The sequence below is a fragment of the Coffea eugenioides genome, chromosome 5, assembly GCF_003713205.1.
Source record: "Coffea eugenioides isolate CCC68of chromosome 5, Ceug_1.0, whole genome shotgun sequence".
In the NCBI taxonomy this organism is placed as follows: domain Eukaryota; kingdom Viridiplantae; phylum Streptophyta; class Magnoliopsida; order Gentianales; family Rubiaceae; genus Coffea; species Coffea eugenioides.
In genome coordinates this window covers 3,021,336-3,039,333 of record NC_040039.1, presented here as the reverse complement: position 1 = coordinate 3,039,333, position 17,998 = coordinate 3,021,336, and the positions used below count along the sequence as shown (strand labels likewise).

The 17,998-nt window shown below is 33.2% G+C and overlaps 1 protein-coding gene across 1 annotated transcript; it reads right to left on the bottom strand.

The window, feature by feature from the left end:
- Positions 1 to 7,374: 7,374 nt before the first annotated feature.
- LOC113770979 (agamous-like MADS-box protein AGL62) lies at positions 7,375 to 8,223 on the bottom strand. The gene has a single exon (XM_027315613.1). It carries the CDS (start codon positions 8,221 to 8,223, stop codon positions 7,375 to 7,377), a length of 849 nt encoding a protein of 282 aa, XP_027171414.1.
- Positions 8,224 to 17,998: the final 9,775 nt, after the last annotated feature.

Genomic DNA, 17,998 nt, shown 5'->3' with positions numbered 1-17,998 from the left:
AACATTGGAATTCACCTAAGAAGGGTGGAGTCAATAATTGAACCACGAAGAATTTGATTTACTTGACTGAAATTATAAAAGCCCAATGCGAAGAACCAGATAATCTATAGTACAATAATTGAGTAGGTAGATACGTCCACACCAAAAGTTAATATTCTATAATAATGGTGCAGGTAGATATGCTTATAACATACTGTTTAAGAGGTGTTTAATGGGCATTAGTTAAGATATATTTCAGGTATTAATTTTTTAAAATTAATAAAGAAAAGTGTATAAATATAAAGAATAATACTAATTATTAGTGTGTGCATATAAATGATAGATTTGTTGTGATTTAGGTGTATTGACGGACACCTGTTAAGAAAACCCAAGAAGTTATTCTTCCGATTTTAGAGATCATTTTATGGCGAAGTCACTTTCGATTATTAGACTTCGGAGTATAGGTCGTTCCCATACTGTTGGCAAGCGGTCAAAAATAGTTAAGGACTGTAATTGCTGATTTAGAGTACAAAATAAAGTGCAATTTTATTACCAAACAACAAGTACAAAAGATATTCAAATCCACACGGAATTTTCATTTTTTTTATTTGTTGTCGGAGCAAATCAACATTGAGTTAGATGATGACTCGACCTAATTAATTGCACATTTGTTTAAAAGGATTTTCTTGCAACTATAAGTTGGCCAATTTGTCATAGAAGTGGAAAATGGAAGTGAGTCGATACATAGTCATAAGAAAAATTTACTTTTGAAATTTCTGTCATTGTTTGAAATTCTTCATGGTAACTAAATACAATTTGGTAGCACAAATCTAGAAGTGTGATGATGAGGATAAATCTGATCATTAATGTCTAAATCCAAGTCTGATAAGGATAAATCTGATCAGCAATGTCCAGACAGAAGGATAAATCTGATCTTTAATATCTAAATCCAAGTCTGATAAGGATAAATCTGATCAGCAATGTCGAGACAGAAGGAAGCTGACAGAAAACAAAAGCAAACAAAAATGTTAAATTGTGATAACTCTAAAGGAAAAATTCCAAAGTCACAACAATACAACTAAAAAAAATGAGAAACAAAAACATAAAAAGAACCAGATTCTACACCTTGATATACAAGGCGCAAAAGACATTAAAGCAAAAATGTATATAACATAAGGAAAATCATTCAAAACGTCCATCACATTTTGCAAATAACTTTTTCCATCCTTTATTTTTAAAAGTATAATTTTACGTCCCTTACAAATTCACATTAAGCAAATTGGTCCGTTTCAAACTAATATTTGACCAAACTCCACCACGTGTCTTGCACGTGATTATTTTTGAGTAACAAGATTGTCAAATCACATTTTCACATAATCTGATCCATAATCTCTCATATTTCACAAAATGAATTTTTTTGTCCCTCATATTTCACGAAATGAATTTTGTCATTCGTCACATTTCACAAAATGAAATTTCCATCGCTCAATGATCATGTGTACGAATAGTTTTTTCTTACTTTTAAAAACTCATGTGTATGTCTATTTGATTTTACCTAAACAGTACGAATACCATGCAACATATTTAATTTTGATTTCGCCTGAACAAGCCAATTATAGTTGTAGGTGAAATCAAATATAGATATATTACATGTTATTCATACTGTTCAGGTGAAATCAAATAGATATATTTATGGATTAAAAAAAAAACTTATTCATACACATGATTAATGAGGAATAAAAAAAATTCATTTTTTTTCAAATGTGAGGGACTATGGATCAGATTATGTGAAATTTGATTTGACACTTTTGCCCCTCAAAATTGATCACGTGCAAGGTACGTGGTATATTCCAACCAAAAGCTAGTCGAAAACCTAGGTCGGAACTAAATTTGACCAATGTAAATTTATAAGGCGCGTAAAATTATACTTTTAAAAATGATGGATGAAAAAAGTCATTTTGCAAAATGTAAAAGATGTTTTGAACGATTTTTCCAAAAAAAAAAAAAAGCAACATTCTTGCTTGAATAAAAAAAAAAATTTGGCAGCCCTTAATTCAAACAATCAAAAAATTCTAGTTGATCTAGATTTTGAACATTGGGAATCCCTAAGAAGGGTGAGGAGTCAAAATTGAACCACCAAAATTTGATACATTTGGATTAAAAGTAAGTGAAGTAGTAAGGCGATTTTCAGCTGTAGAAGCTATAGACGAATCACTGATTGAAATGCTAGTATTTGCCCTTGGGGTAACAACAACTGGGCTAAATGCCATGGTTCTAAAGGGTTTGCACTGCAGAAGACCCAAAACTATTTTGAGCATTTAAGTATGTTTTATTATTTAGTTTTGGTATGTTTTATTCATTTTTATAGTTAATTAACTAAGTTTCTAGTGAAGTTTGCATTTTGTGGTTCAAAGTGTGAAACATTGCATTTCTATGGATTAAAATGGCGAAAACTTCATGTTTTTGTACGTTTAATGATTCAATCATCATATAGAGTGAATTGGGAATATATTTAGATGATTTTTGATGAATTGAAGTGATTTAAAGAGAATATGAAATGCAGAATGTTCAAAAGATGAAATACAATCAAGTATAAAAGAAGAGAGGTATGATAGTTTCGACATCTTTTGATATTTTGGCTATATTTTCAGATACAAGTATTGGATTGAGGTGATTCTTAAGCAATTTTGAAGTTAAGACATAGATCTACATTTTTTATGCAGACATCAAAATCCAGTTCATGAGGTTTCCTAGTCAAAAAGTCGAAATACTATCAGTCATTTTTGTTGTCAAAAGCTAAAACAGGGCACAAATCAAGGTAATTTTGGTCATTTCTCAGTCTACAGAGCTCCAAATTATATGATTCTTGATACATTGGAAATCTAACTCAAAAGAATACAACTTTTGTGTTTTATATAATAGCTATTTCAGCCTCCATCATCAAGAAAATGTCTATTGAAGATGGTGCAAAGATAGAGCAAAGTTGAAGATTGATCAAAAAAGTGCAAACCTGCAAAGCAAAGTTGAAGATTGATCAAGGTTCTTACTTTTATTTCATGTTTGTAGTGTAGATTTAATTTTTTACACTTGTGATAATCTAAATAATAAAAGAGTTTGAAAACTATCGGTAATTGACAATCTTTCCTGTGGGATCGACACCTAATATCCCTGTACTCGATAAACGATCTGTATACTTGCAGAAAATGGAGTATTTAGCTTTTATTAAAATTTGGTGCATGATAAAACCACGTCAAACACCATGCACATTTTCCTTGGCATCAATGCCAAACAAGCCTATTCCATGAGGATTTATGCCGTCAAGGTTTGGATTTTGGTATGCGTTCTCATACATTGGTTATTTTAGTTCACTTTTAACGATCTTTTGGAGCTCAACCAGGGCAGCATGCAGGTTCTTAAGTTGCTCCAAGTTAAGGTCATCGATGGGAGCTTCCCACCAATGATGAATTTGGCCAAATTTGCTAAGTTGGTCAAGGTTTTCCCCTATTTTCTTCTTAGCCTCCAGCTCATTTTCAAGAATGGTGAGTTCATTATTTAAATGTGGAACATTAAGCTTGTGGTGGGCCTCCGAGAGTAGGGATGAAATATCAACTGGTTGAGGACTCTTGGATTCAACGTTTCTATGATAAAATCTATGTTAGGGCTGCAAATGAGTAAGCTTTCTCTCCGGGGGAAAAAACCACTAAGGCAACCTGCAGGCCAGTCAAAGTACAAAGTCGCAAACCTTTTTGAAAAGGCCAGCACGATGCTTAGAAAACATTACTCGTAGACTTTGTTCATCTTGTATTTTGACAAGATTAATCTTTTGGCTGCCTCTAGTTTTTTTTTTAATCTTTTGGCTGCCTCTAGTTTTTTTGACTAGCGCGATTATTAGGTCTAGACTCTAAGAATTGGGGTGGATCAAATTGTGATTTGTTTCAATAAAATGTAAGTGATATTTATATTTATATGAAGCCATCTGTGCTTTGAGGCCTTCTATTATACACGTCATCAGTTTAATTGTCATCACTAACAAAGATTTAACTCAATTAATGCAGCTTCTCTAGTCCATAATGATTTGTGGACATAGATTTTGACATTCAATAACTTACTTCATTTTGGTGAACTTAATATCTTCTCACATGTATTACTTAGTCCAGTATTTCAAACAAATGTGAAAATAATCAATTGGTTTAAATGCAACAGCGTAATCTTGGAAATTATGTAGAAGTACAAGAAAATTGGAAAACACTCAGCCTCTCATAATTAATTAATTGTCTCCACTAATTCAGATTACAACTTAAAAATTATTTAAGATGACAACTTAGTATTATCTTGATCTAAACGAAAAATTAAAATTATTTTGGGTGGCCATACTATTCTATCAAAAGAAACATTTTCTCCATTTTTCACCATTATTGGCTAAAAAAAGCTTTACGAAAAATGTAAAAAATTGAAAGATTGTTTTAGCTTATTAAAGGATGTTAGATGTTATAATTAAAAGAGACTAAATGTAGTTATTTTATTCGGATATTTTTTGGTGGGATCTATACATACAAAGTACTGCATCAATTAGATTACTACGAATCAAGTGTGTTAATACGTTAGTGGCTTGATGATGAGATGGAAAAAATGCCAATTGTTGGTTGGCAATGAATGTATCCTGTGATGTTGGAGGACGCCTTTATAGGAGATACGAAACCTTGTTCTAGACTTTGGAGAGGCGAAGATCTATAGGCCTAATGGTGCAATATGTTTAATTTGAAACAAATGAATGGGATCTATTGTAGCACACAAGATTTAATGGGGTTCAAAACTATCATTGTCACTAAAGATTTAATTCAATCAATGCGGCTACTCAAGTCCATAGTTATTTGATAACTGTGCATTTTGCGTGTTTTAAGTGTGTTTTATTATTTAATTTTGGTGTGTTTTATTCATTTTTATAGCTAATTAATTAGGTTTCTAGTGAATTTTGTATTTTGTGGTTTAAAGTGAAAAACATTGCATTTCTATGTGTTTAGTTCAAAATGTTCAAAAGATGAAATATAAATATGTATAAAAGAAGAAATATTTGACAGTTTTGACACCTCTTGGTATTTTGGCTATATATTGAGCTAAAAGTATCCGATTAAGGGGATTCTTGAGCTATTTTGAAACTAAGACACAGCTCTACATTTTATATATACATTGAAATCCAGTTCATGAGTTTTCCTGATCAAAATATCAAAATATAGTCGGTCATTTTTGTTGTCAAAAGTTGAAATAGGTGATTGACCAGTCAAGGGTAATTTGGTCATTTATCAATCTATAGAGTTCCAAATTAGATGATTTTTGATGCATTGGAAAGCCTACTCAAATAGATACAACTTTTATGTTTTGTATAAGAGTTAGTTCATCCTACATCATCAAGAAAATATTAGTTGGAATTTGTGCAAAAATAGAGCAAAGTTGAAGAATGATCAGAAAAGTGCTAACCTACAGAGGAGCCAGTATGTGGGTACAATACATGCCCTTAACCCACATTTTGTGGGGGTGTATTCATATTTTGACTCTTTTACAACTGAAACCAGTTGTATTTCAATTTGCAGCTCTTTCCTACTACTTTTGGACCAATTTTTTGAATGAATTTTAGTTGGAAAGTGCAAGAAGCATCTTGGAAATTTGGAGAAATAACTTTTGGGAATCTCAAGGCACAATTTGCACAACTTGAAACATGATTGCTTGAACTTTAATTTTCTAAGGGCCTTTGTTAAGCATGTTTGATAACATTGGAAGGGTAGAGACACTACCAAAATGTAGTCTTCACTAATTTTTCTTAGTTCATTAGTATAGTATAGTTAGTATAGTTTATCCATCTTGTACTTGTAGTTAGATTTGGATGAAGAATTAAGGATCAAGATGGAGAGCTTGGAATTCATGTGACAAGGGTGACTTCTCTCCTTTCACTTTCTCTTTTGTATTTGAGTTCATGTTTAGCTTATAATAAAAGTATGATCTTTTTTTTTATTCTCTTCATGTTTTGCTAAAGTTTATACATAGAGTTATGGATGAATTTTCTATATATTGTTAGTAATGTTTAATTGGTTATTTGATAATATTATTGTGAGCAAGTTATTTATCACTTTTACTTTTTTAATCATAATTAACTAGTCATTAAATGTGATAATCTTAAGATGCTAAGTTTACAATGAAAATTGGGATTTGACACTAGTTCAAGAAAGTGCTAAACCTAGAGAATTCACTCATGAGAGTAGAGGTACACCTTTGTGGCTTTAGTAGTTTGTTCCATGTAATTCCATAGAAGAAATGAGTTTATAGTTAAAAGAATTTACTATGTACTTATTCGGAAAAGAATATTTGGAATTAGGACATGATTGATTTACTTGACTTATATTGTAAAAGCCCAATGTAAAGAACCAAATATTCTATAGTACAATCATTGTGCCGACAGATATGTTCACAACAAAAGTTAATATTCTACAATAATTGGGTAGGTAGATATGTTTATAACATAACTGTTTAATCCAATGGGCACTATCAAAAGATGTATTTCTGGATTTAATTTTTTTAAAAAAATTAATGAGGATATGTGTATAAATATAAGGAAGAGTACTAATTGATAGCGTGTACATATAATTGATAGATTAAGTGTGACTTAGGTGTATTGACGGACCTTGTTAAGAAAAGCCAACAAATTATTCTCCTATTTTTAGAGATCTTTTAAGGCGAAATTACTTCTGGTATCTGATTTTTGAGTATAAATCATTCCCATGCTACTGGTGAGTGGTCAAAATAGTTAAGGATTGTAATTACAGATTTAGAGTACAAAATAAAGCATGATTTTATTACCAAACTACAAGTACAAAAGATATTCAAATCCACACGAAGTTTTTATCTTTTTATTTGTTTTCGGATCGAGCAAATCAACATAGACTTATATGATGACTCAACCTAATTAGTTGCACATTTGTTTACATGGATTTTCTTGTAACTATAAGTTGACGAATTTATGATAGAAATGGAAAATGGGAGTGAGTCATTCATAGTCATAAGCAAATTTTACTTTTGAAATTTCTATTATTGTTTGAAATTCTTTATGGTAACTGAAACTACAATTTAGTAGCACAAATCCAGAAGCCTGACGAGCATAAATCTGATCATTAATGTCCAAACAGAAAGAAGCTGACAAAGAAAAAAAGCAAACAAAAATATTAAAGGATAAATTTGATCATCAATTTCTCGACAGAAGGAAGCTAACCAAAAAGAAAAAGCAAAAAGAAAATATTATAGGATAAATCTGATCATTAATGTCCAGACAGATGAAAGCTGACAAAAAAAAGCAAATAAAAATTTACATTGCTGATAACTTCAAACAATCCGAAAATTATAGATAATCTAGATTTTGAACATTGGGAAACCACCATAGCTATTCTTAAATCCCTGAGAAGGGTGAGGAGTCACAATTGAACCACCAAATTCTGATGCATTTGGATTAAAAGTAGGCGAAGTAGTAGGGCGATTCTCTGCTGTGGAAGCTACAGGCCAATCACGGATAGAAATGCCAGTATTTGGCTTTGAGGTAGCAACAATTGGGGGAAATGTCATCGTTCTAGGGGGTTTAGACTGAAGAAGATCCAAAACACCATGCACATTTTCCTTGGCATCAATGCCTAACAGGCCTATTCCATAAGGATTTATGCCTTTGAGGTTTGGATTTTGGTTTGCATTCTCATACATTGGTTTTTTCAGTTCACTTTTAACGGACTTTTGGAGCTCAACCAAGGCAGCATGCAAGTTCTCAAGTTGCTCCAAGTTAAGGTCATTGATGGGAGCTTCCCACCAATGACAAATTTGGCCAACTTTCCTAAGTTGGTCAAGGTTTTCCCCTATTTTCTTCTTAGCCTCCAGCTCATTTTCAAGAATGGTGAGTTCGTTATTTAGATGTCGGACACCAAGCTTGTGATGAGCCTCCAAAAGTAGGGTTGAAGTATCGACTGGTTTAGGACTCTTGGATTCAAACATTTCTATGACAAAATCTATGCTAGGGCTGCCAAATGTGTAAGCTTTCTCTCCAGGGGAAAAAACCACTAAGCCAACCTGCGAGCCAGTCAGGGTACAAAGTTCACAAGCCTTTTTGAAAAGGCCAGCACGACGCTTTGAAAACGTTACCTGCAGACTTTGTTCATCTTGTATTTTGACGAGATCGATCTTTTGGCGGCCTTTAGTTTTTTTTACGAGCGCCATTTTTGAGTCTAGACTCTATGAATCGGGATGGATCAAATTTTGATTTGTTTCATTGAAATGTAAGGGATATTTATAATTATACAAAGCCATCTATGCTTTGTGAGGCCTTCTATTACACACGTTATCAGTTTGATTACCATAATTAACAAAGATTTAACTCAATTAATGCAGCTTCTGAAGCCCATAGTTATTTGTGGACACAGATTCTGGCATTCAATTACTTACTTCATTTTGGTGAACTTAATGTCTTCCCACCTGTATTACTTAGTCCAATATTTCAAACAAATGTGAAAATAATCAATTAGTCTAAATGCCGCAGCACAATCTTGGAAATTACATAGAAGTACAAGAAAATTGGAAAAATACTTACTCTCTCATAATTAATTAATTGTCTCCACTAATTCAGATAACAACTTAAAATTATTTAAGATAATAACTAAGTATTATCTTTATCTAAAAGAAAAAGTAAAATTATTTTGGGTGACTATACTATTCTATCAAAAGAAGCATTTTCTCCATTTCTTTATCTTTGTTGGCTGCAAAAAAAAAAAAACTGTATGAAAAATGTAAAAAATTGATAGAGTGTTTTAGCTTATTAATGGAGGTTAGATGTAATAATTAAAAGAGACTAAACGTAGTTATATTATTCTGATATTTTTTGGTGGGATTTATACATACAAAATACTACATCAATTAGATTATTACGAATCAAGTGTGTTAAAACGTTAGTGGCTTGATCATGAGATGAACAAAAAGGCCAATTGTTGGTTGGCAACGGATGTATCCTGTGATACTGGAGGACAGCTTTATAGGAGACACGAAACCTTGAACTAGAATTTGGAGAGGCGAAGATCTATTGGCTTAATGGTGCAATATGTTTGATTTGAAACAAATGAATGGGATTTATTGTGGCACACAATATTTAATGAGGGTCAAAAGTATCATTATTACTAAAGATCTAATTCAATCAATGCAGCTCCTCATGTCCATAGTTATGTGTGGACCTAAACTTTCATGAGGACCTTACATTAATTACTTACCTCATTTTGGTGAATTTAATCTCTTCAAACCTGGTTAAACCCAAAATTTTAGAATAATGTGAAAAACATCAATTGGATTAAATACAACAGCAAATGTTGGAAATTGCATAAGAGTGCCAGAAAATTGGAAAATTATTTAGCCTTTGATAACTTAACAATTGTGTCTTTTTCTTTTTTTTTTTTTAAAAAAATTAATAACTTAAAAGTAATTTAAAATTACTTTATTGCTAAAATAATCATTGGTTCCATACTGTACTATCAAAAGAAATACTTTTCATCTTTTTTTTTGTCTTTATTGGTTAAAGAAAAATAATTGAAACCAAAGATGCGAACAATTGATAGATTGCTTAAACTTATCGAGGGAGGTCGCATTTTGGAAATAAAAGGAACCTAATTCAGTCACAATTGTGGCATAATTAGATGTCTGAAGTCTAACCCTTTTTTTTAATGGGATTCTCATACAAATTATCATGTGGCTTCTAAATTTTTGGAACAATGAGAGAAGGAATCGTATATGTCAACATGTTAGAGGCTTGACCTTGAGATGGAAACTAAAATTACATTTAAGTTATTCAATGTTGTTAGTCAACGAAGCAACCAGAATACAAAGTTTTAGTAGCATTTGTATTAAAGCAAAAGCTAGGTACCATCCATTTTACTGACTCTATATATTGTAATTCCCTTGTTGGGATGAACAAAAATCGTAAAGAATTTTTATGTTGTGTATCATGGGTTCTTTTTGTTTTTGGATTGGGTTTGGAGTTTGGGGTAACAATAATTGGCTAAAACTCATTATTAAGTAAATTTATCATCGTGCATAATATAGGATAGACATTTATTCTTTAGCTATCAATTTTGTTTTATTTGGTCTTATGTGAAAGTTTTATTTTATTGTTTCTAACAAAGAATATAGGCACATCTATAAATGAGAAAAGGACTTCTAATTATAGTTATTAAACCTAGCAACGCTTGGCAGTTCAATTGTTCAAATTGATGAACGGGTCACCTATTTGGGTCGTGTTAGTGTTGGACCAGATAAGGAAGGAATTTGTTAAGTGACCAACGATCTGCTAGTTTAAGTTGTTTAACTGGTAAAATTCACAAAACCAACCAGTTTAACAACCCGTTAAAACTTGCAATTCAACAATCATATTGTTTTTATTAATTAAATATATTTTTTTATTATATAAGATGATTGACGAGCGCGGGGTATATATATATTAATTAGGTCATCAACAATCAAATTTTACATTTATAAAATTCTAAATACCCCACACGCGATTTGTCGTAAGTATACGAGTCGAGAGCGAGTATAGGGTATTAAGAATCAATCTCACAGAGAAGATTCTCAATTATCGATGGTTTTCGAACTTCTTCATTATTTAGACTATCACTAGTGCAAGAAATTAAATCTACACTATAAAAGTAACAAAAAATACAATAGAAAGCTTCTAAAGGTATGGAATTCTTTACTACTCTTGCAAATGATATTACCGGTTAAGTGAATGCTATTATCTTGGTTAGTTATAGCGTAATTTCCTAATGTACGTGAAACTTACTCTCGTAGTGAATTAACTATACTTGCAACTAACCATACCTACTCTCGTGGTTATGAATTAACTACAAATTCATTTCTTCTATGAAATTACATGAAACAAGTCACTAAAACTACAAAGATGCTCCTCTACTCTCGTGAGTATACTCCCTAGGTTTATCACTTCCTTGAACTAGTATTAAATTCCAATTCTCATTGCAAACTCAACACCTTAAGATTATCACAATTAATGGCCGGTTAATCATAATTAGAAAAGCAAAAGTGATAAATAATTTGTTCAAAATAACATCATCAAATAACCAAGTAAATATCACTAACAAAATATAGAAAGTTCATCCATACTGTAGGCATAAAATTTAACTAAACCTAAAGAACAAGATCCAAACTTGTATTATAGTTACACATGAACTTAAATACAAAAGAGAAAGTGATAGGAGAGAAGCCACCCTTGTCACATGAGCTCTAACTCTCCATCTTTGCTCTTCAAATTTTCATTCAAATCTAACTACAAATACAAGAAAGATAAATTATTCTAACTATACTATGCTACTCTAACTAATGAACTAAGGAAATTCTAGTGAATGCTACATTTTTGGTGAGTTTCTCTAGCCTTCCAAAGTTGTGAAAATGGTCTCCAAAGGCTGCTATTTATAGAGAATTCAAGCTTAAGGTGAGTTGTTTCTTGGTTGGCAAAGTTGGCTTTTGAACTCACCAAGAGTTGTTCTCCAAATTTTCACACTCTTCTTGGTTAGATACAGCCGAAATTCTGAGTTGTAGATGAGTTGGAAAGGTTGTGTGAATGCAAAACAAGATGCAGTAGAAAAACTCGAATACGCGACCTTTAGGTCACGTATTGTATCCTACGTTTTCTCCTTTGGAAGTTTGCACTTTCTGGGCAGAATTCATCCTTACTCTGTTTTTAGTCCAACTTCAACTAATATTTTCTCAATGATGGAGGCTGAATCTAGCACAAAAATTGAAATTATAGCTCTTTGAGTTAGCTTTCCACTGCATAAAAAATCATCCAATTTGGAGCTTTGTGGACCGAGAAATGACCAAAATACCCTCGATTGGTCAGAACTCTGTTTCAGCTTTTGCCCATGAAATTGTACTTCTGTATTTTGACTTTTTGACTAGGAAAACAACTAAACTGGACTTTGATATCTTCATAACAAATGTAGAACTATGTCTTAGCTTCAAAATGGTTCAAGAATCACCTCAATCCAATGCTTGTATCTCAAGATATAGCCGAAATATCACAAGATGTCAAAGCTGAAAAACTCCCTTAATTGCATTTCCTCTTTTGCACTTCATATTCTCTTTTTATCACTTCAAACCATCATAAATTATCCAATTATATTTTCAACTCACTCCATTTGATGATTGAATCCTTAAACCTACAAAAACATGAAGTTTTCACCATTAAAATCCAGAGAAATGCAATTTTTACACTTTAAACGACAAAATGTATATTTTCACTAAAAACTTAGTTAATTAGCTATAAAAGTAGTTAAAACCAAATTTAAATAATAAAACATACTAAAAATATGTAAAATATGCACTTATCAATGATGGTTGGGTTTAACTAATGAACCAATTGGCGATTCAGTCGCCTGCTAAGAAGAAAGAGTTTGGGGGAAATATCTCATATATTTTACACAAGTGGTACAATAATATGAGATTTATATATATAGACTTACAACAAGTTAAGGTACAATGAATCTAGACAAATATTCAAAATGGTAACTAACCTATTCTATCCTTATCTAATCCCTAATTGATATATGATTTAAATTTAAAAGAAAAGATAATTATAATCAACTTACTCCAACACTCCCCCTCAAGGTGGTTAATAGTTATCGTATATGCCCAACTTATCAAGTGAGTTATAGAAGTTCTTAATTGACATAGCCCTTCTGCAAGTGTCAACTAGTTGATCTTCTGACTTCACTAATGGAAATCGAATCACCTTATCTTCAAAATTTTGTTTCATAAAGTGCCAATCAAACTCTACGTGTTTAGTCTGATTATGCTACACTAGATTTTGAGAAATATCGATAGCTGCTTTGTTATCATAAAACAAATCCAGTTCAAAAGCTGGGGCAGAATGATATCGGTAACTTCTTAAGCCAAAAATGTTCACACATCCATTTGGCCATTTCTTTGAATTCAGTTTCTACACTAGAAAAGCTACCACTTTCTATCTCTTACTCTTCCATATAACTAAGTTGTAGCCTACAAATGCAAAATAGCTTAAAGTCAATTTTTTATCAATGGGGTCTCCTGCCTAATTGGCATCCATATATCATTCAATGTTGAAGTAATTATTCTTGAAAAACAAAAGTCCTTTTTTAGGTACACCCTTCAAGTATCGAAAGATCTGCATTACAACTTCCATATGCATGTTACTACGAGAGTGCATGGATCGACTGACCAAACTAACGGCATATGTTATATCAGGGCGAGTATGATACAAGTAAATCAACTTACCGACTAAACTCTGATATCTTTCTTATCAGCCAGCTTTTGATCTAGATATTTCTCAAGTCTATGGTTCTGGATAATCAGCATGTTGACAAGTTTACAATCCAATGATCCAACTTCTGCTAAGAAGTCAAAGACATACTTCCGTTGAAATAGGAAGATGCCTTGTGTCGATTATGCCACTTTGATTCCCAATGACCCATGCAAGAAAGCATTCTTCACATCAAGCTGATGCAATGGTTGATCTAAATTGGCTGCAAGAGACAGTAAAACTCTGACTGTATCAGTTTTGTGACTGGTGAGAAGGTCTCTTGATAATCGATACCATAGGTCTATGTGTACCCTTTAACTACAAATCGAGTTTTACATCGGTTGATGAATCTGTCAATCTTGTACTTAATTGAGAAAACCCTTTTGCACCCCATAGTCTTCTTTCCCTCCAGTAGTGAGACTAAGGTCCATATGTTTTTTTTTCTACAATGTCAATATTTCATATTTTATAGCTTTGGTCCAATTTGAATCCATAAAAATAGCTTGCACTCCGATTGAAATATTAAATATCACCTGATAAGACATTATATACAATGGCCTCAAGATATTCAAATAACCTATGAGTTGACATATAATTGGCCATGGAATATTTTGACCATTTTATGTTGGCTTTTGGAGAAAACCAATTTGGTGGATTGTCAAGATCAGATCTGTCAGACAATACATAACAAGCAATTGTATCCAAATCAATAGAAGGCAAAAGTGTAGCGGAAATACTAACCTCAGAAATATTCTAAGGAGAAGAATGATAAGGTATTAAGGATAGAGAGGTTATATCATCTGGATCGGCTTCTATATCACCTTTTTAGAAGACAAATAAGCAACAGCTTCTTGAGTTATCAACAATATCATTAGCCTTAAGAGTATTTTCAAACATAATCATCAGTAAATCAGCTTTTTAACCATCAGTCATTGGCAAATTGGCAGTTGGCCCATTGGCATCGACATGTAAAATGGCATTAGGTATTGGCATATTAGCATCGATATTTATAAATTCATATTAGGCTGATCGGTACTTGGCTATGATAGCCACACTAATCCCGACCAATTCTACCGTTCCTTATGATAAGTGACTAATTTACATAATAATTGTATAACATTTTATATTATTTTTAGTCACTTTGGTTATATTATTGGAAGAAAATGAATCATTTTGGCTATAATTGATGAAAAATGCTTTTAAGTGGTTAAATGAGGTTTTTATCACTTTTTACTTGGATTTTGTATATTTTGACAGTTTTGACACATTTTCGTATTTTGACTATAACTTGAGCTACAGTGATCGAATTGAAATGATTCTTGAACCAATTTGAAGATAAGAGATAGATCTACAACTTTGGTGAAGACATTGAAATCCAGTTCTAAGGTTTTCCAGGTCAAAAAGCCGAATTACAGTAGCCAATTTCTATTGGTCGAAGCTGAAATAGGGCATTGAGCAGTCAAGGGTATTTCAGTCATTTCTCAGCCTACACAAATCCAAATGAGGCGATTCTTGATGTATTAGAAAGATAACTCAAAGTGATACAAGTTTCATGCTTTGGTCAAGAGCTAAATCAGCTTTTATTATCAAGAAAGGTTCAGTTGAAGTTGACATAAAATCGGAGTAGAGCTGGAAATTGAACAAAAGTGCACCAAAATGTCACTGTAGCAATCCGGCCGGATTTATGGCTGGATTTCTGGCCAGATTGTGGTCAGAGAAGGCTGCTCTTTACGTGAAAAACTCAATTTCACCTCCACTAAATCACATGTAATGCTAGACATGTGAGAAACATTACTAACTGTAAAAGGGAGGTGTAGGCCTGATTTTCTTGACTTCCTTTGTCTTGAAATAGCTAAAACTTGCAAGATTGAAGGGAGGATAGAGGAGAGAGACATACGGGAGAGAATTTGGACTGCAAAAATGTAGCTCTTCCATTTTTCTTTGTGAGGACCCGTACTTTTCTTAATTTCTAGGTTTTAATTTCTTTTAATTGCACGTTTTTCCACATTTTCTTTATTCAAAAATTTTAAAAAAATAAATTTTATGAGTAAATATAAGTTTTAAATGATTTTCTAGTATCGGTTAGTTTTTGAGAAATAAGAATGTATATCGGACATGGGACCCACTAGTGCGGAAAGTTCGGTAAAATTCGGCCAACTAGGTTAAGTTTTGGATACTGGAATTAATTTACCGGGTGTTAAGAGATAAGTAGAGGTTGCAATTTGGATTGGTGTGAGAGGAAACAAAGTGATAGACTTGCATTAAATAGGGTGACAAGTGTCACCATTTGGTTGGATTGACTTGTATGACCACTATTCATTTTCTTACCAATTGACCAAATAAATCACAAAAATACCAAAAATTCACCATTTTCTCCTTCATCTTGGCCGACCTCTTCAAGCAACAAAAGAAAGAAAACTCTTCAAGTTTTTGGCTTCAATCTTGCTCCAATCTACCAAATCAACCATTGAATCTTGGTTTTGCTCCAAAGAAACACTTAAGGGAGTGATAGTGAGTTGTTTGGTGGAGTTGTTTGGAAGGCTCAAGTGATTAGTTGCTCTCCCTCTTGTGTTGCTAAGGTAAGTTGAGAAGGACCCCTCTCCTCCCTCTAATGATGCTTAAATCATGATTGGTGGTAGTATAAGATGCACTTTTATGGGTTATATCTTGATTTTTGGTTGAATTGATGAAATTTTATAATTTTTGGGGATTTTTCTGTTTTCATATGAATATGATTATGTGGTTATGTATGATGATTGGAAATGGTATTTAAGGAAGCTAGAAGGTGGAAAAAGTGGTAAATTGCAAGCAATTTCTGTTTTAGAAAGAAAATTGGAAAGTAGGGTTTCTTTGAATTACATTCTGCCCGGTTTTGTAGCTCATAGTTAGAGGCCGAATTGGCCTTGGGTTAAAACATGAAAGTTGTAGGTAATGATATTTTAGAGGTGCCTACAAAATTTCAGGTCATTCGGAGTAGTGTAGCTTGAGAAAAGATGGAATTACCCTTGCTGCCCTGGTTTTACCCGAATTTGGGAATTGTTTCTGTAATTGGTTATTTTGGTTAGGAATGCTTCCGAATTGGTTGTTGAGGTATTCTGTTGAAATGTATCCCTGTTTCTTAGCTTTCATATGGATTTGGAATTTCTGGATTTGGACTTAGGTAGGCTGATTTATGATGTTTGAACTAGAATGTGTTCTGTGAATCTGTTTTTGCGGTTCTGGTGTAGTAGATTGCATTTTTGACCTGGTTACACTCAAAACTGGGCTGAGTGACCTTCTGTAATATTGTAAACCTATCTCTTAGCTTCGAAATGGTGGGTCTTTCACCTTCATCTGATAATCGTAGTGCCATTGGTACCAAAACCGCAAAATGATGTCAAAAACTGTTTTTTTCTGGGTTAACACTTACTCCATTTCCGGATTTTTCTGGTTTCCTCTAATGCCTATGTATGCTTATGGAACCCTATTTCGGTAGTATTTGACATTGGTTTATGACTCGTAATCGAGTCTTATTGTGCTTATTGAAATATTTTAGGGCTTGACTTTCATTTCCGGACTTTTCCCTAGCTTGCATTGTACTTGTACTATTTGGAGCTTACTGAACGGCTATTGAATGAACTTATTTTGTGTGTGACTTTGGGACTGGCTGAGGAAAATAATGAAGCCATGACGACTGGAAAAGTAAGCAAATTTAGGGGAAGTGCTGTCCAATTTTCTAGGCCGTTTGGTTCCTTTAAGTTTGAATTGCCTTTTGGTAGAAATGAAGGGCTTTTGGGTTGTTTGAGCCTAGGTCTTCATGTTACCTTTCCGTTTCCAAAAATCATGTTTTGCACCCTTGCATTAGTAATTATTTGGCGAGGCATACGACTGGTAGTCGAGCCTCACATGTGCATTCTGTATACTCGATTTTTGAAAGTGGAACCTTCAATTGTTTTACTTTGATTATTTTAGGGTTTCTTGGTGATTAAAGCTCTCTTTTGGGCAAAAACTTTTGAGGTATCTGTACTGACACCGGTGAGTGTACCACTCCCCTTATTTGTTACTTAACTTGGTTTCTGTACTTGCAATCTGTGATCTGAATGACTGTACTATCTGTTTATTCTGTTTGAGATGAGGGTGTACTTTATCACACTCGTTCTCTTGTCTGTTCATATGCCAAATTTTGGTGCGAATCTGAATCTGTTATCTGTCATCTGTATCTGTATCTGTATCTGTTCTGACGTCGTTTGGAAGCTTGTATCCAATGACCTTTCTGGGACCTCTGAGCTCAACACCTGTGGCCAGTTACTCGAGTTGGGCCGGCAAGGGCCTGATCGATTAGATAACGAACCACGGTAGTCTGTTTTGGGATCTTTGGGTATTGAGACCCTTGATTCCGGTATACTCGAGTATTACCATTTCTGATCTGATTGGATTTCGGGCCCGGTGGGGGTATGTGAGGTGGAAGGAATCGAAGAAAGTGGAGTCTACGGTATTGGTTACTCCTTTAGCGTTGACGGAGTGTCAACTGTTATTTCGATCAAGCTTCGGTGACGCAAATGGGAATTTGGCTCCTGAGAGCCACCTGTATCCTTCCTATTTGAATCATTGGTTCCTTTACTTTACATCTGGCATGTGTACCTGAATTGTTACATGTGAAATGCCATGATTTTATTGCTATATGTC